We start from the raw sequence: 23,900 nt of genomic DNA, 5'->3' as shown, positions 1-23,900 counted from the left end.
AAGCCTAGGCCATTAGTAGCGTTGTTGTTAGTGGCGTAGAGCTTTTAATCTTATCTTAGTTGTGCTGTTTGTGATAAAAATGGCACAGTTTTCTACATATTTTGATAATTTAAATGATCAAAGTGCCAAAGAAAGATACAAATCGAAGATTTTGGTAATTGATAATGTTGATCCGTATGTTTTAAAAGCAAATGCGTGTATAAGAGTAAACCCAAGTGAAATTGAAACATTTCAATATTTACCACCAACTTCATTCCCTGATATATATTTGTATCTTGTTGAGGGTATTTCCCCTTTTACTAAAGAACAATTTAAAAACTATAAGAGTATGTACGCTTATAATTTATTTGTTTGTGGGTTCGTGAGGGACCTTCTAGTCAAGAAGTTCGTCAATAAAATGCTCGTACTAGCTACTGTAAGTACCAAGTTTTTATTAAACGGTGCCGATTAAGAATTATAATGATTTTATTCTTAGGTCATGCACTCCCAGCGATTAAGGGAAACTCCCCTTAAACCATGGGTTATCATCAATGAAAACGGAAACATTATTTCAGCCCATTGTACGTGTATGGCAGGCCTTGCTGAGTCTTGCACTCACGTAGCTGCGCTGCTATTTTATATCGAATACGCAGTTCGATACAGAGAAATGAAAACTGTCACTGGAGTAGCGGCTTACTGGTCAGTACCTGTGACGAAACAACCTTCTTATTCCGAGATTAGCAAAATGAATCTCAAATCTGCATTAGGGAAAAAACCCAACTAGATACAATATTAGAAGAGCCTAAAGAGAATGATGCTATTCTTCAAGGTAATAAGTCTAAGAAATCCTGTGTCCTGAAACAAAAGACTGTTCCACCAATTACGAATGATGAACATGCAGAGTTGGAAAATGAACTATTTCAACTTGGACTTAAATGTTCATATTTCAGTATTCACCGAAAGTATCAAGAAAGTTATATACCCAAATGTATTAGTGTCGGCTACCCTATTGTTTTAACTGAACTTTTTGAAGAAGCCAAGTGTGGATTAACATTCAATATTTTACTTGATGAATGTGAAAAAATTAATGTTGAATTTACTAAGGAACAGGCTGAAAGGGTAAAGAGGGAGACAAAGAACCAAGCATTAAGCAAATCGTGGCATCGATTTAGGGCGGGTCGCATAACTGCTTCAAATTTAAAGAAGGCATGCCATAGCGATCCGGCTATGCCATCAGCTTCATTAATCGCGTTAATATGCTACCCAAACACCAAGATTTTTGAAACAAATGCAACAAAATGGGTTATTACGCATGAAGAAACTATGAGAAAAATCTACATCGAAGAAATGAAATCCAAGCATCAAAATTTTCAACTACAGAATGTGGGTTTAGTTCTAAACCCTGCTTATCCATATCTTGGGGCATCACCTGATGGAATAGTACACTGTGACTGTTGTGGAACAGGGGTTCTAGAAATAAAGTGCCCATACGTCATGAGATATAAACGCTGCTCAAATTTTGATTCTAAATATTGCTTAGAAACCTCAAAGTCTGGGAAATTACAGCTGAAAAGAAATCATGAATATTTTTACCAAGTGCAGGCTCAGTTGTTTTTAACTGAAAGTTCTTTCGCTGATTTTTGTGTTTGGACCACGGTAGATTTTCATATCGAACGAATTTTTCAAGATCGAGAATTTTGGAGTGACGCAAAAGCTAAAGCACTTAATTTCTTTAAACTAGCTGTCCTGCCAGAGCTTTTAGCAAAATTTTTTACACGAAGCTCTAACGCTCCTCCTGTTATTGAAAGTTCAAAAGATTATGTGATCCCTGAACCAAAAATGAAAAACTCTGCAATGGTCGGTCCAAAAGCTAAGACTAACTCTGTGAAACAAGATTCTGGTTCCACAAGAATTTTAAAACCCAAAATAAGGACAAAATATGACTCTAGCCCCATCGTAACCACTTCAATCATCACCGGAGCCAGTACAAATACAAAGCCAGTTTCTAAATCAAATGTAGGGAAGAAAACTGTCTCAGATGTTCCCCAAGCTTCAGTTTCAGCATCAACAACAAACATTGCGACAAGCTTGCCAAAACCCAAGGTGACTTCAACCAGATTGCCAAAACCCAAGGTCATTGCAACAAGCTTGCCAAAACGCAACGTCACTGCAACAAACTTGCCAAAACCCAACGTCACTGCAACAAACTTGCCAAAACCCAACGTCACTGCAACAAACTTGCCAAAACCCAACGTCCCTGCAACAAACTTGCCAAAACCCAACGTCCCTGCAACAAACTTGCCAAAACCCAACGTCCCTGCAACAAACTTGCCAAAATCCAACGTCACCGCAAGAAACTTGCCAAATCCCAACATTCCTAAAAGTTCTATTTTATCACCATCCGAAAACATTTGTTTATCTCAAAAAATGATTACATCGCCGAAAAAAACTGGCCAGTCAAAAAGATCACATCAATATCTATTATCTCCTATCAAACAAAACAAGACGAAAATTAATAACAAATGGTGCTACTGTGAAGGAGATGAAGAGGGGAAAATGATATTTTGTGAAGGGGAAAATTGCCCAATTAATTGGTTTCATGTAGAATGTCTCAAAATCAAAAGGATTCCAAAAACAAGGTGGTTCTGCCCAGATTGCGCAAAGCTCAACAGAAAATTCAAAAAGAAAAAACCTAAGACTAAAAACTGAGGACTGAGGTGTTAATTTATTAAAGCCAAATTTGAAATTTCCATTGTTATAAAGTTTTAGAAGGTTTTATTAAAGATATATGTTAATAAAATATATACATAGATTGCGATAACCTTAAAATATTCCATTCATGGTATCAATTATTCTGACATTTTAATGATCTAATCGAAAGGAACTACTGATGGGGTAAGGTTAGTCAAGGCACTGCAGACTACGGCAATTTTATCTAGAATAGCCATTTCATCTTCAGGGGCTACTTGAAGCAATTCAATTGGAAGTTTAGTAAACAGAATTGTGTACTTCTGTCTGAGATGGCCTATCACCCTCTCAACGTGAATTCTAACATTTGCAAGTTTTCTAGTAGATTCCACATCTTGTGGGGACAACTGCTTTTTGCCTTTGGTAAATGTTGGGTATTTTATAGTTGCATAGTAGAATCCAACTGAATCGTCTATGTTAAAGCCCCTATCAGCTAACACTAGGTCACCAGGTAAAAGTTTTTCCAAAAGGCCAGAATTTTCAGTTAGGTGCTTATCGCTAACTCTTCCTCCCCACCCTTTGGAAATGAAGCTTATAGACCCTTGGGGTGTTACACCAATTAAAAATTTCACGGTATTACAGCTTTTATAGTTTGAGTATGTTTCAGCCCGACTTTTAACATTCGATGGTTTATATGTGAATACTTCAAAGCAATCTATTATGACAGCGCACTGTTTGCCAAACTTTTCCCTGAAACACATGGGCATTGTAGCCCATAACTCATCCCTTTCTGGCCATTTTATAAATTTATATAGACGGTTATACAAAGCGTTTAAACAGTTGTTGAAAATTCTCCCAACTGTTGCTTCCGAAACCCAAAATCTATAAGCTAAATCTTTATTCGTTAAAGCTAGTCTTAGTTTCATGATTGTTAATATAACTTGCTGAAATAATGTCAGCTTAGAGTTTTGAAGCAAAAACGGTGATACATGTTTAACTATTACCAGTAAAACCTCCAAGCTTTCAAGTCCGGTGAAGTACTTCACTTTCAGGTTTCCCCTTTCTCCTCCAAAGTAAAATTCCGAGTATTTATGCTGACTTAACTCATCCTCTAGCTTAGCTACCTCAGCCACCAGCTTATTAATTTGTTCTCTACATGAATTTAGCAAACTATTAGTCTTTTCGAGCTCAACATTAAGCTTTCTTATTTCTTTAGAAGATTTTTGGAGTTCAAGTTCTACATATTCTAATTCAAATCTATCACAAACCCTGAACAAGGTCTGAGAACAACGTTCCACTAATTCTATTCCACATTGTGTAGAACTATCTACCATTTCTTGTTCTAAATTTTTACCAAATTTTCCTTCTGTTTGTGTATCGCCATCTCTTCTTAACAAATAGCTAGAAATTGTTTGGGTGCTAACGCTAGCAGTTTTAATATTTTCATCTTCATTAAGTGAAACTGAGTTATTTTGTGGTGAGGTCAATGAATCGATACCTTCGTCGCAATAACCGACTGTTTCTGTGATGGAATCTTCCAAAATTATCATTCCAGTTTCCTTCCAGATTAATGAAACTCCGGCTTCATCCCAAAAGGACTGACTCAGAATTTCTTCAGAGACTGGCATAGGAACCACTTCTTTGGGCAATCTTATAGACAAATCTTGGTTTTCCGAACTCATCCCTTCCCCGAAACTTGTTGAAGGTGTCACTAAGATTGACGAGACGCCAAGATCTGACATTGGGTGTTCCATTTGAAGCACTCGGGGAACAGGTGTTGAAACCAATCTGGAATTTAATAACTTTTGTTTCCTTGATACAGGTGTTGCATAGTTAACGCGAGATCGATTTATTCTTCTTTCGTGTCTGTCAAGTTTTCTCTGTCCATCCAAGAGATTTGATGATTTCTCAAATTCCTTAGAATTAGGAGACTTGACTCCCAAATCTAAGCTTGGTAACCAATCTGGATGAGTTTTGTCAAACAGCTTAGACGGTTTACCTAAAACCAAAACTGAATAAGCATTCTTTCTTTTTTCTATCCACGTAATTGACGAGCTAGGGCTGGGACAGCCTTACAGCTCCAGAGTTTAAGATTTAAGTTAATGTAAAGGGTAAGTTTAAGTTAATTTAAGGTTTAGGTTAATTGTAATCCTAGCCTCCTAGGGCGGTGACAATATTTTGTTGGGCAGCCATACCTGATAAGAAATGTCTGGAACAAATTTTCACTTTGTTTACATCCTTGTAGGAGCAAAGGCTTAGCTTTTTCAACCAGAGTCTTCGTCTTTCACAAGACAATTCGTATGTTTTTTCATCTTGGTTTTTTATTATACCTGGTATTTTAAAGTACCCTATGTATTCTCGAGGTTCGGAGCCTTTTTTTCCTCCCTTACATTTCGCAACATAGCATCGGCGATTATATTTGTTCATTTTAAGTTCACTAAATATTACTGAAAACTGCACAAAATGGCGGATCGAGAAATGAAATAAAAAAACCAGAAGTAGATAGAGCCAGCTAGATGGCAGTCGCGTACGCTCTGTTTAATATGACGTTACACAAACACTCTCTGAAATAGCTCTATACGACACCCTAATGAGTGAATAGCGCTATCTTTTTCAATGCTTAAATGATTTACCGTGCATAAAATCAGAGTGAATAGCCCCTCGATTCCCTACTCTAAACAGTGATTAAATTATAACCGTATAAATTTACTTATGCTGTAATTCTAATATTCCGGCGAATCGAAGAACAGATAGTTTTAGTGATAATCCCCTCGATGAGTTTACAACATAGACTTATGCCGATGCACACTTATCGCATCTTATAAATTTCTAACAAGGACTTATGCCCAGAAACTTTTGAAAGAGAAAGTTTAGTTATAGTGATTACGCATTTTAGTGATTATCCCCTCGAATTACCTTTAGCAATGCTAAAATGTTCAAACGCATAACGCTCATTTAACACTATGTTAGCTCTATCTAAACCCACATTTGAATTAACCGCCAAAACGTTCCAGTCAAACATAACATAGATGACGATAGCTACCGAACGAGAACGAAAAACGGGGAAAATCGTTATCTATTTAATTAGCACATACATAAAAAGAAAATAAATATAAAAACCCCAAACATACAAATTTATAAGTATCCGACTCCACAGATAAAAATTCAAAAGTTTCCGACCCCAGAGATTAAGAGGTACCCCACCCCACATCACCCCGACATTTTAGAGATAAGAATAAATAATGAAAAACTCGGGAGTTTCTCTCAAGTTTCTATGGTTCATTGGTAGAGTGGCTGTTTACTACGCCAGCGACCCGGGTTCGAATCCCGGGTCTGACCCGAAAAAATTTTAATTAAAATTAAATCTCTAACCGAGCCCAGTAACCCCTATGGGTGGGTTGTGGTAATATAAAGTTCCTTTTAAGCTAAAATCTGACGATAACGAAGCGACAACCCCGGCCACTACTACTACTACGGACGGCTCGGGTCAAACTAAGAGCCTATCGTATACTACGATATGGCTAAAAATCGGTAGGGCGCGCGCAAGGCCATTTTAGTCTTCTGAATGGCAATTGTTACGCAGTTTTCCATTGGAGCAATATTTCTGGAGCCATAGATACAACTAATTTTATTTTTAAAGAAACTTCTCTCTCACTCCTCCTTGCCAAGAGTCATTGACGAAAAAATAGCAATTGAGACTCAAAAAATGTATTTTTTGGACTAAAAAAAAGCAAAAAAAAAACCTATTTATTTATTTGAACGTGTTGTTCACAAAGTCAACAATGTGACGTATGTGTGAACATCGTAAATCGATACATTAGGCATGTTACGGAAAGACAATAAGGGAGTACAGTAATTTGAGAACAACAACAACAACAAAAAAACGGATAACAATATAATATTAAAAAATAATAATAATAACAATAAAAACAATGTCATATAATTCAGAATTCCCTGCACAATAATGTAATTCTTTAAATAATCATTTAGGATGAAGGTTGAAGGAAGTGTAGAAAAATCAGTAAATTCTTGAACTATCATAGAAAATCGGTAGGAAAATCAGTAGATTCTTGAAATATCCTAGAAATTCCGTAGAAAATCCTAGTTTTCGGTATTTCGGTAGATCAACCTAAATATCGGTAGATATACCGATTTTTCGGTAGGTTCAACTTCAGCAACACTGTGAAAATTGGAAGCAGACTTGTAAATAGGGGGTACCAGGGAGCCTGTGACACCCAAGAAAATTCACAGGACACCCTGAAAAAATATTTTTAGGGGGGGTCGGGTACCACCCGGGTTCGCTGAAAAATTCCGTGCGATGAGAACTCTCCCCCATAGCTACAGACCAAAACAGCTCTCAAAAAAGTCAAAAAAATAAATTGACGAATATTTCCCCTCAAATCTGTAGCCGGAAGACATCCTTCCCTCCCGCACATTTTGTTTTGGGCTTGCTCCCTTACTCCCTAGCTTCTGTTCCCTTCATTCCCTTTAGGCGAGTGTGACGCAGTTTCTAGGATCAAGAGTTCAAGGCTCAGTTGTCTACTAGGGAGCCGCGGGTACCCAAGAAAATTGGGCGTTGGGGGGGGGGGGGTCGGGAGCCCGCAGCAGGGCTCCCGAAGAAATGATCACTATTTACAAGTCTGAATTTGGAAGTCAACTTTTCCCGCCAGAAACGTCTTGTCTGGAGCGGTTCCGCCCTCTATCAGGGCATGGCCAACTTAGATTACCGGTGGTAGCATCATGAGTAAAATTGGATTGGTAGCGCACCTAACGGCGAAAGTCGGAGCTAGGGGCGATTTTGCTAGTCGTTTTTTAATATGGGGCTCGGTTAAAGCTGGCAGGCCTTCTACCACCGGTAATCTAAGTTGGCCATGATCAGGGACCTCAGAGGAAATAAAAAAAAATGGGGTGCGGATGTGTAACCAGGGATAAGGGAGGTCAGATGGATTGGAAATGATGATGGGCGACCTGCGGCACCGTATCTCTCCCAGTGTACCTCGCGCACGCCCCTACCCTTCCGTAGGCGATTGCTAAGTGCTGCCGCGTAGCGCCATTTTATTTGAATGAGAACTAGCTTCTATTTTTGAGATAGAGGGAGCGTCCTTTACAATTTCGTCCGGCACGACCCTACCTAACCGCTGGGGATGATGGAAGGACTACGGTGCCGTACTCCGACTCCGTCACGCAGTCTTGGAAATTAGGATTTTTTTTGAAACTAGTCCTCGGGACCAGTGACCCCCAGCGTCTACAATATTAATCTCGGTTTTGGGACCAGTGACCCTATCCCTAATTTATTTTTTACTAATCCTATTAAAAAATTAAGGGAGTATTTCGTTGACGCACAGCCCACTCGATCGGGCTATAGAAGCAAAAATTAAGTCAAAAATCAGAGTTAACTCTTAACATTGCCGTCAATGGGAGGAACACCGTTTTTTGGTCCTAATTTTGAAAATACTGGTTGAAAATCCTTGAAATTTTAATGAGTTTTGCAAAATAAAGTTTGCTCTTTTTGTGCAAAGTTTTTGTAAGAACATTAAAACGAAAATTAACCATAATTTAATGGCTAATTGGTCTCAAACAGTTTACATTTGTTTCCTTCAGTTTCACTGGTTCGAGTCTCTTGAAATTTTAGTGAGAGGCATATTGAAAGGTTTTAAATTATCGCGCAAAATTTCGAAGTTTTAAAACGAATAGTTCTTTTCCTAAAATTTCCCTACGCGACAAGATTCATACATTAAATAAGAACCAATTTTATCATAAATCTTGGTCCCAATTTTACAAATCACTTCTAAGGTTCTGTAATTATAATTACAAATTTTTGTTTGTTAAGAAGTAATAATATACAGTTAACGCATTAATTCTTACATACATAGTTAACAAAAGTGTGATATTTGAAAATCTTTATAGTTTCTTCAATGTTATCAAAATTGAAGTATTTTGTCACTTAGTATAAATTTTAATAAGATAAATATGAAAACAGGCAGTTGTATTTAAAGGCAAACAAATTTTTGGTGTAAATATCAGTATTAAAATAAATAACAGTTAATTTTTAAGAACTACAAAAACATCTATCAGAATCAACAATCATATGATAGTGCACATGCTGCACCTTCTAACCAATGACTACAATGTATGAAAATATCACGTTTTTTTGGTAACTATCACAAATTAAATGTCTGAAGTGCGTGTTGAAGACTTCATTGTCTGAGTCTAAATAGTATTTATGAATATTATACAAATTTATGTCACTAAAATATAACACTTAATGTACCACTCTTAATAATTTAATATATATATATTGATTGACAAACCAACAAAATTTCATAGTTTGGTTTTAAAATAAAGTGCAAATGAGCATGGAAGCACAGTACTTTTCTTCTACCACAATTTCAGGAAAACATTTTACAGCCTATTTTTTTGGATTCGTTGACCAACCATAAATATAACTTACAATGACGCATAAAAGTTTCTTGAGTCATTTACGACAAGGAATTTTTAATTCTTTGTAAGCTGGCATTGATTTGCTCGTTGATTTGAGAGTTGATACTCTTATATTTATTGTATTTATCTAAACAATATCCTACAGAGCAGCCTAGAATTTAGTTGTGATTAGAAAATTAGTTGCAAATGAAATTTAGAAGTATACCAGTATGATTTTTCCAGTGAAGCCTATCAATCAGAAATTTAGTGTTCTTAAAAAGCATTGGTTCTCTATTTAGGCAGTATTTATGCAAGGCACAAGCGTGATCATAGATAACAGCACTGGGCACTAAAATAAAATTATAAATATTACTGCGCAATTATGACAATTGAATTTTTAATTACTTTGTGCAAAACGTGTCGTTAATATGGTGAAGGGAACATCCACGGATTCACAACTTGGCATCACTTGGAAACCATAGCAGACACCTGACAAAAATGTTCCAATCATAAGAATTTTAGATGAAAGTTTTAATATGCAACAGTTATTACCGTGTCCACAATAGAGCGCGAAAACGCCTGGCAAAAGTACTGGGTGGCCATTAAATGTTTCATTGCAAGCACTAGGGTTTTTCCTTGTATTTTTATCCGCAGCATAGTTCTGTCTTCCGCAAAGCAACTGGAGTGATGGAAAGTGAGTCACTTTTTTTACCACTCCGAGTAACGTATGTCACGGAGAGGTATTACACCGGCCGTGTCTGTCTGCGTGTCTGTCTGTCAGACTCCACGTGACCGCGTTCGCAGTTTACAAATCGGAGCAAACAAATACCCGACTTCCGGAACGCATTCGCGGTTCACGGAAATTTGGCCATTCATCTGCCAACACCAGTCTTTACTAACTGGCTTCTTAGGACCACAATCTGCTAGTCTTTGTCCATCCCACATGGACAATAGACTGTACTTGCCGGCTCGTAAGCACCACCATCTCCTGTTCTTCGTCAATCCCACATTGACACCAGCTTCTACGCACCACCATCTTCTGTTCTTCGTCAATTCCACATTGACACCAGCTTCTACGCACCACCATCTTCTGGTCTTTGTCAATTCCGGCTTCTTCTCCATCGTTATCGTTTGGTTTTAAGATATACGCTGCGATCGGCTAGGGTTACGAGAAACGTCTAGCCTCCCCATGGCAGGGCTTCCACCATGGGTTCACGCGAATGCGTTTTTATCTATTATTATAATGGAAACGAATCGTATATATACCCCAAAATTTGAAAAAAGCGGGCAAGAGGGGTACCCTTCACCTTAAACGTCAATATAAGCAAAGTTTCACATATAATAGGAATAACTTTATTTTAAACGATTGAAGACTAAAATAATTAAAAATAATTATATTTATTTAAATATTAAAGATAAACCTCTCAAGTACCGAAGTTGATTAAATCATTGCCTCCTATATCTATCAAGGCCCGTGCATTGCGATATATTTTATTCATTGCCTGCTATATCTATCAAGGCCCGATCATTGCGTTATATTTTTCAAAACAACAACCAAAATGAGAAACTCCTATCAGAATCATAATAATTTCTTTTTCTCTGTATATGAAATGAAAAAACGGATAATATTTTCGGCAATTCGATTATTTTAGTTGTTTAGAAGCTATTTAGCTCGGTTTAGTTCGATAATCCAAGAAAGTCTTTTGGTATTATATTTGAAATGCGCGTTCATCCCTACTTGTAGCTATACTACATTAATTTATAGCCTTCTGCGTGAACGCTGTTTTTGACAATGTTGGCTTCAATGAAGCAATCACTTTGAATTGCACTTTTTGCTGTATCACTCTCTCGGCACCGTTCATAATGGATAGAAACGTAGAGATTCGAGACACTATGAATTACGTAGTGTTTCATACCCTCTGTAAAGAGAGCCAAACGGCTTTGAGTGGGCCGAAAATTAAATTCAAATTTTATGTGTTAATTATTTAAGATAAACTTCTTTCTTTGGAATGACACAAGTGAGAGTTTATATAGAACGAGTGATGAAGATTAAATCTGAATCGAAACACACGCATCTCATAGTTAATATAAAGCGAGTAGGGTGAAAAGGTCTCTTACAAAACTGTATCATTTTCTTTTTGCAGAATATTAGAAGGAAATATTTTAAATATTATTCGGCATTACGATTCTTTTAGTAGTTGTGTTGCTTTAAAGCTCTATTTCATCTCAATATTCCAAGAACATCTTTTGATATTAACATTTCAAATTTGGTGTTTACTTTTTAATTCAGCTTTACTACATTAATATATAGTGTAAACGTAACTTTTATTTTCGTTAGATAATATGGATATTAATTCTTCATCTCTCCATAAGTGTTGAAACGATTGGGTCTATGAAATAAAATACCCTAGATTTAAACCAGAATTGACCTTTTTTCGTGTCCTCTTATAGGAGGTCTTAACGGTTCAGAGTGAGCCGAAAATTAAACACACATTTAAGTGATAGATATTAGGTCATCATTAGAATTATTGAGGATCCACAGGGAATTATTAAACGCTTTAACCTTTACAAATGACCTTGGCAATATCTCGCCAATTTGAACTGTGTTTCCGGTTTTTCTCATTGGCTGGTGGAACTGTGTTTAGAAAGTAAATTCTTCTTGGCTCGGAGAGGTTTATTTTGGTTTCCCAACTTGTTCTAGAATAACAATTAACGAAAGAATCTGGCAGCGTCGCAAACTCGGTGACTTTTTGAGCCAGCCGCCATTTTAAAAGATGGAGGATTAGGGTTTTTTCTAACAATAATTTACTAAGTGTCTTTGCTAGGTAACAACCGGAATAGAGTAATTTCTCTCCCATATATGGTAACGTCATAACCCTCTATCTCTTGCCTTTGCGATATCAAGATGGAGACAGACGGACCGCGAGTAGCTTTGTCCATATTAGCCTCTTCGCGACGGATGACCAAAAAACATTCGAACTACTTACTGTTCAAATACGGGCTAATACGGGTTCGCTTTTCCGCCAATGAAAATTGAGCGGTCATTGAACTCGAATAAGTCACTGATCAGCACGCTGCTTCGGCCATTGTGAAATAGTTGCAACCCTCCTTTAACCTCGTCCGTGATTGGTGCGGCGGTGCTTTCCTCGCGAAGGCGCCAAATTTTTGGCCTAGCGAGGTGATGACGCAAAGTAACGAAAACCCAACGCGGACGGTAGCGCCCGATCTCGCGAGCTAGCAAAGCGAAGACGAGCCTGTCTAGTCAGGCCTATCCATACAAAAGTAGATTCCGCGCGTTGCGATTGTTAATTTGATCAGATTAACGGGTTTATTTTTTGCTCTATGTAGGCCTATACACCCTCGCTATAGCCGAGCTGGGCTTCAAAAATATAGAATAGATATAATAATTAGAATAAAAAAGACACCATTATATTTTTTGACAATAATTATAATTCGTTCTATTATTTTGTACAGAAAAAACAAAAGAAAAAATAGAAGAAAATAAAAACAAAACAATTTCTTAATCAAATGATAATAATATTTAAACGTCATTCGACGATCCTTCGTTCCTCCATGGCGGAGAAGAACTGACGAGCAGCTGGTGCTTTTCGATCGCATCCCAGTCAGCGTAGAAAGGTGACTGCCAAATTAACAATGACATTAATAAAATGATTAAAAATGAAGTGAATTCTCTGAAACATTTCAGGTCAAATATACCTTGGGATCCGCAGTCGGGCACTTCCCCTTATATCTCCACCCCTTGCATTTCTTTAACTATTCATAAGAGACCTGAAAACATTTTAACTGTTGTAATAGGCACATCCGAGGGACCCCCTTTAAGTTAACTTACTTTAGCTTTCTCCCATGAAAAAAGCGGGATCTTGGGCCGCTTCTCCGGCCTCATTTTGGCCAATTCCTCCCGCCAGGTGAGGACTCGCCTCCTCCTGTGGATTAGCTGAGGCTGGGTCTACGAATGTCTAGTTATTCACTCCCTTAGGAACGTCCTATTATAGACCCGCAACATATTAGTTTTATGAATAAACCCTGGTTAAGCATTATTAGTTTGAATTTGAGAGTTGTCAAACACCTGGTTTAAGTCAATTTTTACACCCGAACAAAGCCGCGTAGCTAGACTCGTTTGAACACACCACACTAACTTATTCATAGAAATAATGTTTAAATTTACGATTGCTGTGACGTTCAATTTCTGAATGTCTTGTATGGGTCATGAGTGAAAACAGTATTTTCAAATGATCATTGGCATGAAATTTCGGGCTTTTCTATTGCCAGGCCTATCGCAACATTGTTAGTACGACAGCAGTTACCACAAATACAAGTGGATTTTTAGTTCCGAATCTTAAATTTACTTCGAAACGGTATACGGACTAAATACCCTTAAAACCAAAACCCCAGGTCATAATCCCTACTATTGAAATCAAACCCCCCTCCTTAGACAAAATCGGCGGTCGTTTTCCCCCATTATCAAGGCAAAATCCTCTGGTCCGTTTCGCCTATCCTAGAAGAGAGTAAACCCCCCATTCTCTAGGCAAAATCCCCCGGTCATTTTCCCTCATCCTACAAGAAAGTGAAGCCCTCCCCCATTCTCGAGGCCAAATCGCCTGGTCATTTTCCCTCATCCTAGAAGAAAGTAAAGCCTTCCCTCATTCTCGAGGCCAAATCCCCTGGTCATTTTCCCTCATCCTAGAATAAAGTAAACCCCCCCCCATTCTCGAGGCCAAATCCCCTGGTCATTTTCCCTCATCCTAGAAGAAAGTAAAGCCCTCCCCCATTCTCGAGGCCAAATCCCCTGGTAATTTTCCCTCATCCTAGAAGAAAGTAAAGCCCCCATTCTCAAGGCAAAATCCCCCGGTCATTTTCTTGCTATCCTAGAAACATCTCACTTGGATAGACTATTGGATTTCTAACTTACGGTTTCAGTTTTACTTTTGCCAATTAATACTAAAAAATTCCTTTTTATATAAAAAGATTTTATTATCATAAGTAATTGTGTGTTGAACTCCTTAAGGTTTTGAAATATGTTGAGCGCCAATAAATTTATAAAAGAGGCAAACAAGACAGACAGCGGCAGTTATAATAAACGTCCTGCATGGTTCATATGCCGAAATTACCAAGATCTCCTTAACATACTTTATAAATTTTTAGTTCAATAGCTCAACTCGGCTCGCATTTTGGCTTGATAAAAACACTGAAACTAATGAATATTTTTCAAAATTTTAAAAAACTGAGTTGAACTACGGCTGACCAAAGGTTCTCAACCGGGTTCAAATCAGGGGACTTGGAAGGCCTGTTCAACGTCTGTATTCCTTCACCGTTCAAGAAGGCCGTTACGACCCTGGCAGTGTGCGCTGGACAGTTGTCTTTCATGAAATGGAAACTGAAAACCAAAAATATTTATAAAACCTCTTGGTCCTTCGGCGAAAACAGTAAATTAATAATACTCTGCTGCCTGTTCCAATTCGTAAATTGCGGCTGCCAATGGAATCATGGCTTCCGGCAAAACGTTTATGTAAGCGTTACCGGTCGACCTGCCCTGGATATGGGAGAGGATTCCGGCTTGATTGCTTCCCAAGCAACAACACTGAAGCGGCCACTCGTCTTAGTCTCTTCGATGTTCCGATGTTGCGCTCTTTGGGAGCGCCTCCTGGATACCCACACAGTTGGCTCGGAAGAAGAGCTCTGGAAGGTCTAAAATGGATATCTCAAAGTGAGCGTTTAAACGCTTATTGAACAACAACTACTATATAATACTTTTTCGTCAGAAAAGAGAATATACTTCTCCAAAGTTTCTCTTGGCCAAGTCAACAACTCTCGACAAAGGTCCATTCGCTCTCGTCTGTGTGGGTTTATTTCATCGTGGTTCAATTAGTTTTTTCGTTGTAAATAGCCAATAATCATTCTGTTAATTCTCGTTGTGAAGGATACCACGAGAAGGTAGACCACCGGTATTAAATGATGTCCAGGGACGAAGACTGGAAAGAGAGGCTCTTCGCAGGCCGAAGCTTTCATTTCGAAATATTGGACATATGTGGGAAGACATCACCGGTAGCAATCTGTCGGTTCCCACCCTGTGGCAAAACCTCAAGAAACATGGTGTGAGACGACGACGCTCTTTATGTAAACCAATGTTAACGGCAAGGCACAGACGAGAGCGAATGGAGTTTTGTCGAGAGTTGTTGACTTGGCCAAGAGAAACTTTGGAGAAATATCTCTTTTCTAACGAAAAAGTAATACAGTGTGGAAGAGATCAGAGCAACACCTACCTTTGTGGAAAACCCCCAAAACCCCTGACGGACTACTTCACTGCACAACATTTTCGATCTCGTATACAGGGTGTGACATGTGTCATTGTATGCAAATGAGAACGTGCAACAAGTATCATAGTGAATATCGTTTAATGATACGCACTTTGAAACGTTAAAGACCTACGATTAAGCTTAGGAACTAAGGCATCACACTACAAATTAAAGGGCTGTTTGGTAAACCCATCAGCGTAAACGTTCGATGTGCCTACCGTCGTGGTGTAGGCACTCTTCAAGACGATTGTCCATGCCTTGTATTACGTTTTCTAGCATTTGAGGAGTGATTCGTTCAATTACGCTTCGAATTCTGGCCATCAAGTCGTCTACATTTAAAGGTTCTGTTGCAAATACCTTCCCCATAAGAAGAAATCAAGTGGGGTTAGGTCAGGGGATCTTGCTGGCCACGGAATTGGTCCACCTCTACCGATACAACGGTTTGGAAAGTGCTCAGTTAGCCATTGGCGAACATTGACCGCCCAATGTGCTAATGGTAATGCGTCTATCGCATCACTAAACTCGTGGCTTTAGCCTACTTAGATAAGGAATCCATACGAGGTTACGAAGGTCAGAATTTTCCGCGGCACTGAGAATTCGGCACATTATTCAATCAAACGTACGGGTCGTTACTAGCAGCTTAGTTCGTATAAACGTTGTAAGTCCTGTGTCGTAGACTAATGGCAGCCTACTCCAACCGAGAAAAATTGGACATGACGTTTATTTTGGGTGAATGTCGCGGTAACGTTCAACAAGCGGCATTGCTTTATGCCGAACGCTTCGCAAACCGACGAAGGCCGGTTCGAAGAACCTTCACGAACATTAGAGACAACCTACGAGATTTCGGGAGTTTCGTCGTGCAAGACCGTCAACGTAGAAGAGAGCGTATAATTGGTAATCATGATAGGGAAGTCGGCATTCTAGCACGTTTTGAAGCCAATCCTCATACTAGTAGTAGAGCGGTCGGAGAAGAGGTTGGTCTAAGCCATTCAACCGTTCTTGCCATTTTACATCGGCATCACTACCGGCCCTATCATATCCACCTCCATCAAGCCTTAACGGACGATGACTACCTAAGACGTCAAGACTTCTGTCTTGCCATGCGCGAGCTAATTGAAGCCGATCCATTGTTCTTAAGAAAGGTTATTTTTTCTGATGAGGCGACATTTCACAGGGATGGTACGGTAAACCGACATAACTTTCATTACTGGACCCAACGAAATCCATACTGGTTACGGCAACATCACCATCAAATTCGATGGAAGATAAATGTTTGGTCTGGCATTCTGGGGAACAGAATCATCGGACCTTTCTTCTTCGAGGACAACATTACTGGTGACAGAGGTATTTGCACTTCCTGTGCCTCGAGTTTAGTGATGCGATAGACGCATTACCATTAGCAGTGATGCGGGACCTGTGGTTCCAGCAGGATGGTGCGCCACCACATTGGGCGATCAATGTTCGCCAATGGCTAACTGAGCACTTTCCAAACCGTTGGATCGGTAGAGGTGGACCAATTCCGTGGCCAGCAAGATCCCCTGACCTAACCCCACTTGGTTTCTTCTTATGGGGATATGTTAAGGGGAAGGTGTTTGCAACAGAACCTTTAAATGTAGACGACTTGATGGCCAGAATTCGAAGCGCAATTGAACGTATCACTCCTCAAATGCTAGAAAACGTAATACAAGGCATGGAAATCGTCTTGAAGAGTGCCTACACCACGACGGCAGGCACATCAAACGTTTACGCTGATGGGTTTACCAAACAGCCCTTTAATTTGTAGTGTGATGCCTTAGTTCCTAAGCTTAATCGTAGGTCTTTAACGTTTCAAAGTGCGTATCATTAAACGATATTCACTATGATACTTGTTGCACGTTCTCATTTGCATACAATGACACATGTCACACCCTGTATACGAGCTCGAAAATGTACTGCAGTGAAGTAGTACGTCAGGGGTTTTGGGGGTTTTCCACAAAGGTAGGTGTTGCTCTGATCTCTTCCACACTGTATATCGTAGTTGTTGTTCAATAAGCGTTTAAACGCTCACTTTGAGATATCCATTTTAGACCTTCCAGAGCTCTTCTTCCGCGCCAATTGTGTCGGTATCCAGGAGGCGCTCCCAAAGAGCGCAACAGCGGAACATCGAAGAGACTAAGACGAGTGGCGGCTTCAGTGGTGTTACTTGGAAAACAATCAATTTGGAATCCTCCACCATATCCAGGGCAGGTTGACCGGTTGCGCTTACATAAACGTTTTGCCGGAAGCCATGATTCCATCGGCAGCCGCAATTTACGAATTGGAACATGCAGGGGAGTATTGTTAATTTACTGTTTTCCCCGAAGGACCATGATGTTTTATAAATATTTTTGGTTTTCAGTTTCCATTTCATGCAAGACAACTGTCCAGCGCACACTGCCAGGGTCGTAACGGCCTTCTTGAACGGTGAAGGAATACAGACGTTGAACTGGCTTTCCAAGTCCCCCGATTTGAACCCGGTTGAGAACCTTTGGTCAGCAGCAGTTTTTAAAAATTGTGAAAAATATTCATTAGTTTCAATGTTTTTATCAATCCAAAATGCGAGCCGAGTTGAGCTATTGAACTAAAAATTTATAAAGTATGTTAAGTAGATCTTGGTAATTTTGGCACACGAACCATGCAGGTTGTTTATCATAACTGCCGCAGTCTCTATCTTGTTTGCCTCTTCTATCAATTTATTGGCGCTCTACATATTTCAAACCTTAAGGAGTTCAACACATAATTACCTATGATAATAAAATCTTTTTGTATAAAAAGGAATTTTTTTAGTATTAATTGGCAAAAGTAACACTGAAACCGTAAGTAAGAAATCCAATAGTCTATCAAATTGAGGTGTTTCTTGGATAGCGGGAAAAGGACCGGGGGATTTTGCCTTGAGAATGGGGGGCTTTACTTTCTCCTAGGATGAGGGAAAATGACCAGGGGATTTTGCCTTGAGAATGGAGGGGGGGCTTTGCGTTCTTCTAGGATGAGGGATATGACCGGGGGATTTTGCATTGAGAATGGAGGGGGGGCTTTGCGTTCTTCTAGGATGAGGGAAAATGACCAGGGGATTTTGCCTTGAGAATGGGGGCTTTATTTTCTTCTAGGATGAGGGCAAATGACCGGGGAATTTTGCCTTGAGAATGGGGGCTTTACTTTCTTCTACGATGAGGGAAAATGACCGGGGGATTTTGCCATGAGAATGGGGGGTTTACTCTCTTATAGGATAGGCGAAACGGACCAGAGGATTTTTCCTTGAGAATGGTGGAAAACGACAGGCGATTTTGTCTAAGGAGGGGTGTTTTATTTTTTTTCAATAGTGTGGATTATGACCTGGGGTTTCGGTCTTGAGGCTATTAAGTCCGTATACCGTTTCGAAGTAAGTTTAAGACTCGGAAATAAAAATCCACTTGCATTTGTGGTAACTGCTGTAGGACTAACAATGTTGCGATAGGCCTGGCAATAGAAAAGCCCGAAATTTCATACCAATGATCATTTGAAAATACTGTTTTCACTCATGACCCATACAAGACATTCAGAAATTGAACGTCACAGCAATCGTAAATTTAAACATTATTTCTATGAATAAGTTAGTGTGGTGTTTAAGGATTTCAAACAATGCTTAACCAGGGTTTATTCATAAAACTAATATGTTGCGAATCTATAATAAGACGTTCCTAAGGGAGTGAATAACTAGACATTCGTAGACCCAGCCTCAGCTAATCCACATGTGAAGTCATCCTCTATTGTTAGTGGTCAAATTGGGTAACTAACAGTGATTGTGCATAAAGACTAAATAACCTAAAATACAAACTAACTTTTCAAATATAAGATCACAGCTACTTATGAACTTTCACCTTATGGGTTATATTTGGCTTGAGTAGACCGACCGTTCTGATTATTCATGGTGAAGTCAAAATATCGTGAAGCTCGGTCATTAACAGCATCTTAGATTACGATATTTAATCCAAACAGGTAAACACCACTAAACAGGGCCGGGAATAAGCACAGGACACAGGACATTGTCCAATTAAATTTGAAAATGCCCCATATTTTTTTAAAAATTAAGGTCACTTCACATTTTGACCGATAAATATTTCCAAAGTTGAGATAGCTTGACTATTAGGTTTCGGCACTATTTTTGGACATTCCGGAGGACAGGGTTCTATATATTTTCCAGTCAAAGGAGGGGTTACTGGACACACGTTATATAATAATTTTACTTTATTTCAGGCCCAGCTACTAAACCAATGGGAAAGTAGTCTTTACATTTAAAAAAAATTCCTTGTGACATTTACAACGGCCAGGTACTATTGAAGTGAAAGACTAAATTCTTAAAACTAGAACATTTATGTATCCCTTTAAACATAATGAAAAGTTAAAGTTAGCTAGAACTTACTAATTCGTCATATCAACAAAAAGATACTTAGAAATACCCAATATGGGATGTTCTAGATATCTGGGTAAACGGTTTTCATTTTCACTTTTTGTGGAACTTAGAGGGTTCTCAGTTTTATAAATTTAAACAAATTGAAATATCTTGCGAAATACTAAAGATACAAGGAAACTGAAGACACTTTCTAAATATAAATTGACCCCTCTGATAACGAAAGTCCCATTTATTTATTCCAAAAACTAATAATTGAAAAGTTGAACATTTTCAGATTTTCGAAAAATTCGCTTTTTTAGCACGTGCTTCGACCAACGACTTTAAATTTGGTCTCATTTGATGGAGAACTAAAATATCTATCATATTGTCAAATATCAATTCCCTGAGATCATTGGTTTTTGAATTATTCAAAATTTTTGGAAAAAAAATCAACGGGCAAAGACTTTTCTGACTGTACTTACGGATGGTACCGCTCTTGATGACACCGATAACGTAGGGCCAGTCAAGAATTTTTTACATTCGCTCTGGGATACGGTAGAAGTAACCGCCAATGATACGGCTATTTCATCTTCAACCGGAAACTACGCCTTCAAAGCCTACCTAGAAACATTGCTAAACTATGGAGGAGACGCTAAAAAATCTCATTTAACTTCTTCTTTATGGCATAAAGATACGGCCGGAAAAATGGTTTCTCCAACTGAAAACCAGGGGCATCTTGTCAGGAAAGAGTTAGCAAAGGGCTCGAAAGAGATTGAAATGTACGGAGCCTTACACGCTGATATGTTTAACGTTTCAAAATTCATACCCAATGGCGTCAGTCTTAGAGTCAGGATGACCCGTAACAAACCAGGTTTTGTTGTGATTGGAGCTCCTCCCCCCGGTGGCGTATGGTACAAACACGAAATACTCGAAGTAGGTTTATATATTCGTAAAGTGAGAGTAGCTCCTCGAGTAATGCTAGCTTTAGAATCGGCTTGGACTAAAGCCACGGCAAAATATCCATTCACTAGGACAGAAGTGAAAGTTTTTACCATTCCGGCAAATATTCAAAAAACTACGATAGATAACGTATATTTAAGGGTTTTACCAAACAGATTAACATGGGGACTAGTAACTCATAACTCATATAACGGCAAATTGAGTTGGAACCCTTTCGAATTCAACAACTTTAACGTAAATTATATTAATCCGATTATCGGTTCGGAACAAGTACTCTCTAAGCCTTTGCGACCAAATTTCAAAAAGGGTCTTTACGCTAGATCATATTATTCTCTGTTTACCGGATCTGGTACTCATTACAAAGACGATGGTAACGAAATATCTATGAAGGAGTATCCCAAAAGCTATACGCTTTACTGCTTTGATTTGACTCAAGACGGAACCGCGTCAGATATAAATCATTACAACCCTATACGACAGGGACAATTGCGACTTGAACTCGGGTTCGAAGAACCTGTACCCGAAACGCAGAGCTTGATCGTTTATTCAGAGTTTCAAAGATTAATGCACATAGATCATATTAGGACCGTCGTTGTAGATTCGCCATGAACGCTTCAACCATAAGAAGGGTTTTGAGATACACCCGCGGATTCATGGGCGTATACCCGCGCGATGTTCTACCCAAATATATCCTTCGATATCCGGCTTCCATTGTTATAAATCTAGATAATCACAAAGGAAACGGTAGTCATTGGATTTGCCTCTATATAGATGGGAATAAACAATGTTAATATTTTGATTCCTTGGGCTTGGGTCCCTTGACAGAAGATATTAAAACATTTATGATAGAAAATTCTACGAAAATAAACTATAATAGGAGGGCTTTGCAGCCCCCCACCATTTCCGCTTGCGGTATATACTGCGTTGTATACATTATGCACAGAACGAGGAGAAGAAGCACAAACCTGTTTTTCAAGAAATTTAAGAGGGATCCGTGGATGAATGACGTCATCATTTCCAACCTCTACAAGAGAACCACGCCCCCCTCGGAATTCTCGTATCCAATCCCGACTCGGTATTAGCCCGCGTACTGGCCTCATCATTTTCCAGCCCACATAAAAGAAGCCCAACGGTCGTTTGAGGTTTCATATTCAACCTCTGTTCGATTTTACACGGTCATACATAGACTCGCCGCTAGTTATTATGAAGTCCGCCGTTATTGAGTTAGAATACCTGAACGGGTGCACTCGTAGTGACGGCACTACAGACCTCATCGTTAAAGAACTGGCCATAACGACCATCGAGGCAAAGCCTTCAACTGTTTCCTGGACATTCGCGCCACCCTACAATAAATCTCACTTGGCGATATCAAAACAACGCCAGATCCAATGGGTCTCGCGTAATCTACACCAGCTGGACTGGACTGCCGGCCTAACCTCTTACAGCAAAATCGACGAATGCCTCGCCACTGCTCTTCAAGGGGTTGACCTGATCTTCTCCAAGGGCGACTCCAAAGTCGCCTTTCTGTCGGACCGCCTTAACAGAACGGTGCACGACCTAAACGATTTCAAGTGCCCGAAAGCCACCACCGCGGACATTTCTTCTCTTCCCGTACGCTGCCTATACCCACATCCAGTCGGTGCGCACCGAACGGCCTGCGCCTTTGACAAGGCTTTAATTTACGCCTTATGGGCATATTCTAACAAAGCCGAAATTAATATTTCGTGCAATCTTGATACACTTAACGAATTTTATATGTAAAAAATAAATAAATGCATTTTTCTCTAAAAATGATTTTATTTTTTCAACATACACATATTACAGTTTTAAACAGGGCCTATTTTTTCTAGCAAGGAGAGCGAACGTGTCTAAACACGTATTTTTTTGCAAGGATCCGTTATTCGGGGTTTTTTGTTAAGGAATCGAGACGATTGGGCCTCATTTCTAATAAAACCGAGATGATGTAACCTTGACACACTTAAAGAATTTTAGTTATAGTATGCAAGTCTAGACCCGTATTATTTTTAAAGGGGCCTTTTTTGTTTCGTCTTGTCGAGGAGCCCTAGGTTTAGTTAGAGTTTAGTTTTTATGGAGTTCCGGTTATAGGTTGGGTTCTAGTTAAAGTTTAGTTTTTGGTGTGGGGGAAGGAGTTGGGAAGGAGGGGCGAACAGGTCTAGACATGAATTATTTTAGCCGCTAGGCATCGGGTGTGTACATGTTGAATTATATAAACAAACGGGAAAGACCGTTGGGCTTTATAGCCCAGTATGAACGTCGAGGCGAAAAGACGTGAAAGTTTCTATCGCTGGAATGCCCCGTATAGAAATCCCAGAGATCTAGCTAGAGACGGATTTTTTTATTTATATACGTATGGTACCGATACCGTAGAGAGTTATTTTTGTCACGTTATATTAAACGGTTGGAAACCTCGAGATTCTGTGCACGAAGAACACAAACGGCATTTTCCTAGTTGTCCCTTCATCTGTGGACTTCCAACAAACAACGTACCGATCGAAGACGACAAGGGTCACGACGTTCCGCCTACCGTCCGCTCTGTACCGATCGAAGACGACAAGGGGCACGACGTTCCGTCTACCGCCCGCTCTGATTATATGGAGTTTCACATTCCAAAGTCTGTCATTCAAAAGGCGATTTTGGATACCTACGTCAAAGAAATTTTCAGCGACCCCAAGAACCGCGATATGCTGAATAGGACATGAATTCGGAAAAAGCCCGTTTAAAAACTTTCCAATCGTGGACGTAGCTTTACGTTGATGCCACCGAACTAGCGCCAGACGGGTTTTATTTAGACCGTAGAGATACCTTCAGATGTTTCTTTTGCCACGGTACTCTTCAAGTATGGACAACCTCGGAATCGGTACAAGATAAACATAGACAATTGTACCCCGACTGTCCATTAATTTTCGGGTAAAAAACGCTAGTCCACACGGACCATACCTTCAGATGTTTCTTTTGCCACGGTACTCTTCAAGTATGGACAACCAAGGAATCGGTACGACAATTGTGCCCCGACTGCCCCTTCATTCTCGGGCAACAGACGCTCAATGTGCCTATCGAATCATTAGTATACGTTACTTCGGAAGACGAGGACTATATCTTCCATATCAAGAAAAGACGAAGCCTTGACTCTT

The 23,900-nt window shown here is 39.4% G+C and overlaps 3 protein-coding genes across 3 annotated transcripts; 1 reads left to right on the top strand and 2 right to left on the bottom strand.

Moving 5' to 3' along the window:
* Positions 1–79: 79 nt before the first annotated feature.
* On the top strand, positions 80–2,688 carry LOC149691200 (uncharacterized). Its single transcript, XM_089869491.1, has 3 exons — positions 80–415; positions 476–664; positions 721–2,688. The coding sequence occupies exons 1-3, from the start codon at positions 80–82 to the stop codon at positions 2,686–2,688; spliced, it is 2,493 nt and encodes an 830-aa protein (XP_089725617.1).
* LOC149691199 (uncharacterized) lies at positions 2,663–5,094 on the bottom strand. The gene is made up of 2 exons (XM_089869490.1): positions 4,863–5,094; positions 2,663–4,666 (listed from the first exon to the last, which is right to left on the bottom strand). The coding sequence occupies exons 1-2, from the start codon at positions 5,092–5,094 to the stop codon at positions 2,850–2,852; spliced, it is 2,049 nt and encodes a 682-aa protein (XP_089725616.1). The 3' UTR covers positions 2,663–2,849.
* Positions 5,095–8,946: 3,852 nt separating this feature from the next.
* Positions 8,947–9,617, bottom strand: LOC149691198 (uncharacterized). The gene is made up of 3 exons (XM_089869522.1): positions 9,493–9,617; positions 9,314–9,436; positions 8,947–9,259 (listed from the first exon to the last, which is right to left on the bottom strand). Exons 1-3 carry the CDS (start codon positions 9,596–9,598, stop codon positions 9,147–9,149), a joined length of 342 nt encoding a protein of 113 aa, XP_089725648.1. The 5' UTR covers positions 9,599–9,617; the 3' UTR covers positions 8,947–9,146.
* Between the last annotated feature and the right edge of the window lie 14,283 nt (positions 9,618–23,900).

This window comes from Phalangium opilio, unplaced genomic scaffold (assembly GCF_054372755.1).
Source record: "Phalangium opilio isolate 3A_F unplaced genomic scaffold, DU_Popi_V2 ptg000026l_1, whole genome shotgun sequence".
Classification (NCBI taxonomy): domain Eukaryota; kingdom Metazoa; phylum Arthropoda; class Arachnida; order Opiliones; family Phalangiidae; genus Phalangium; species Phalangium opilio.
Note: the sequence above shows the minus strand (reverse complement) of the source record. Positions and strands in the feature narration are given on the sequence as shown.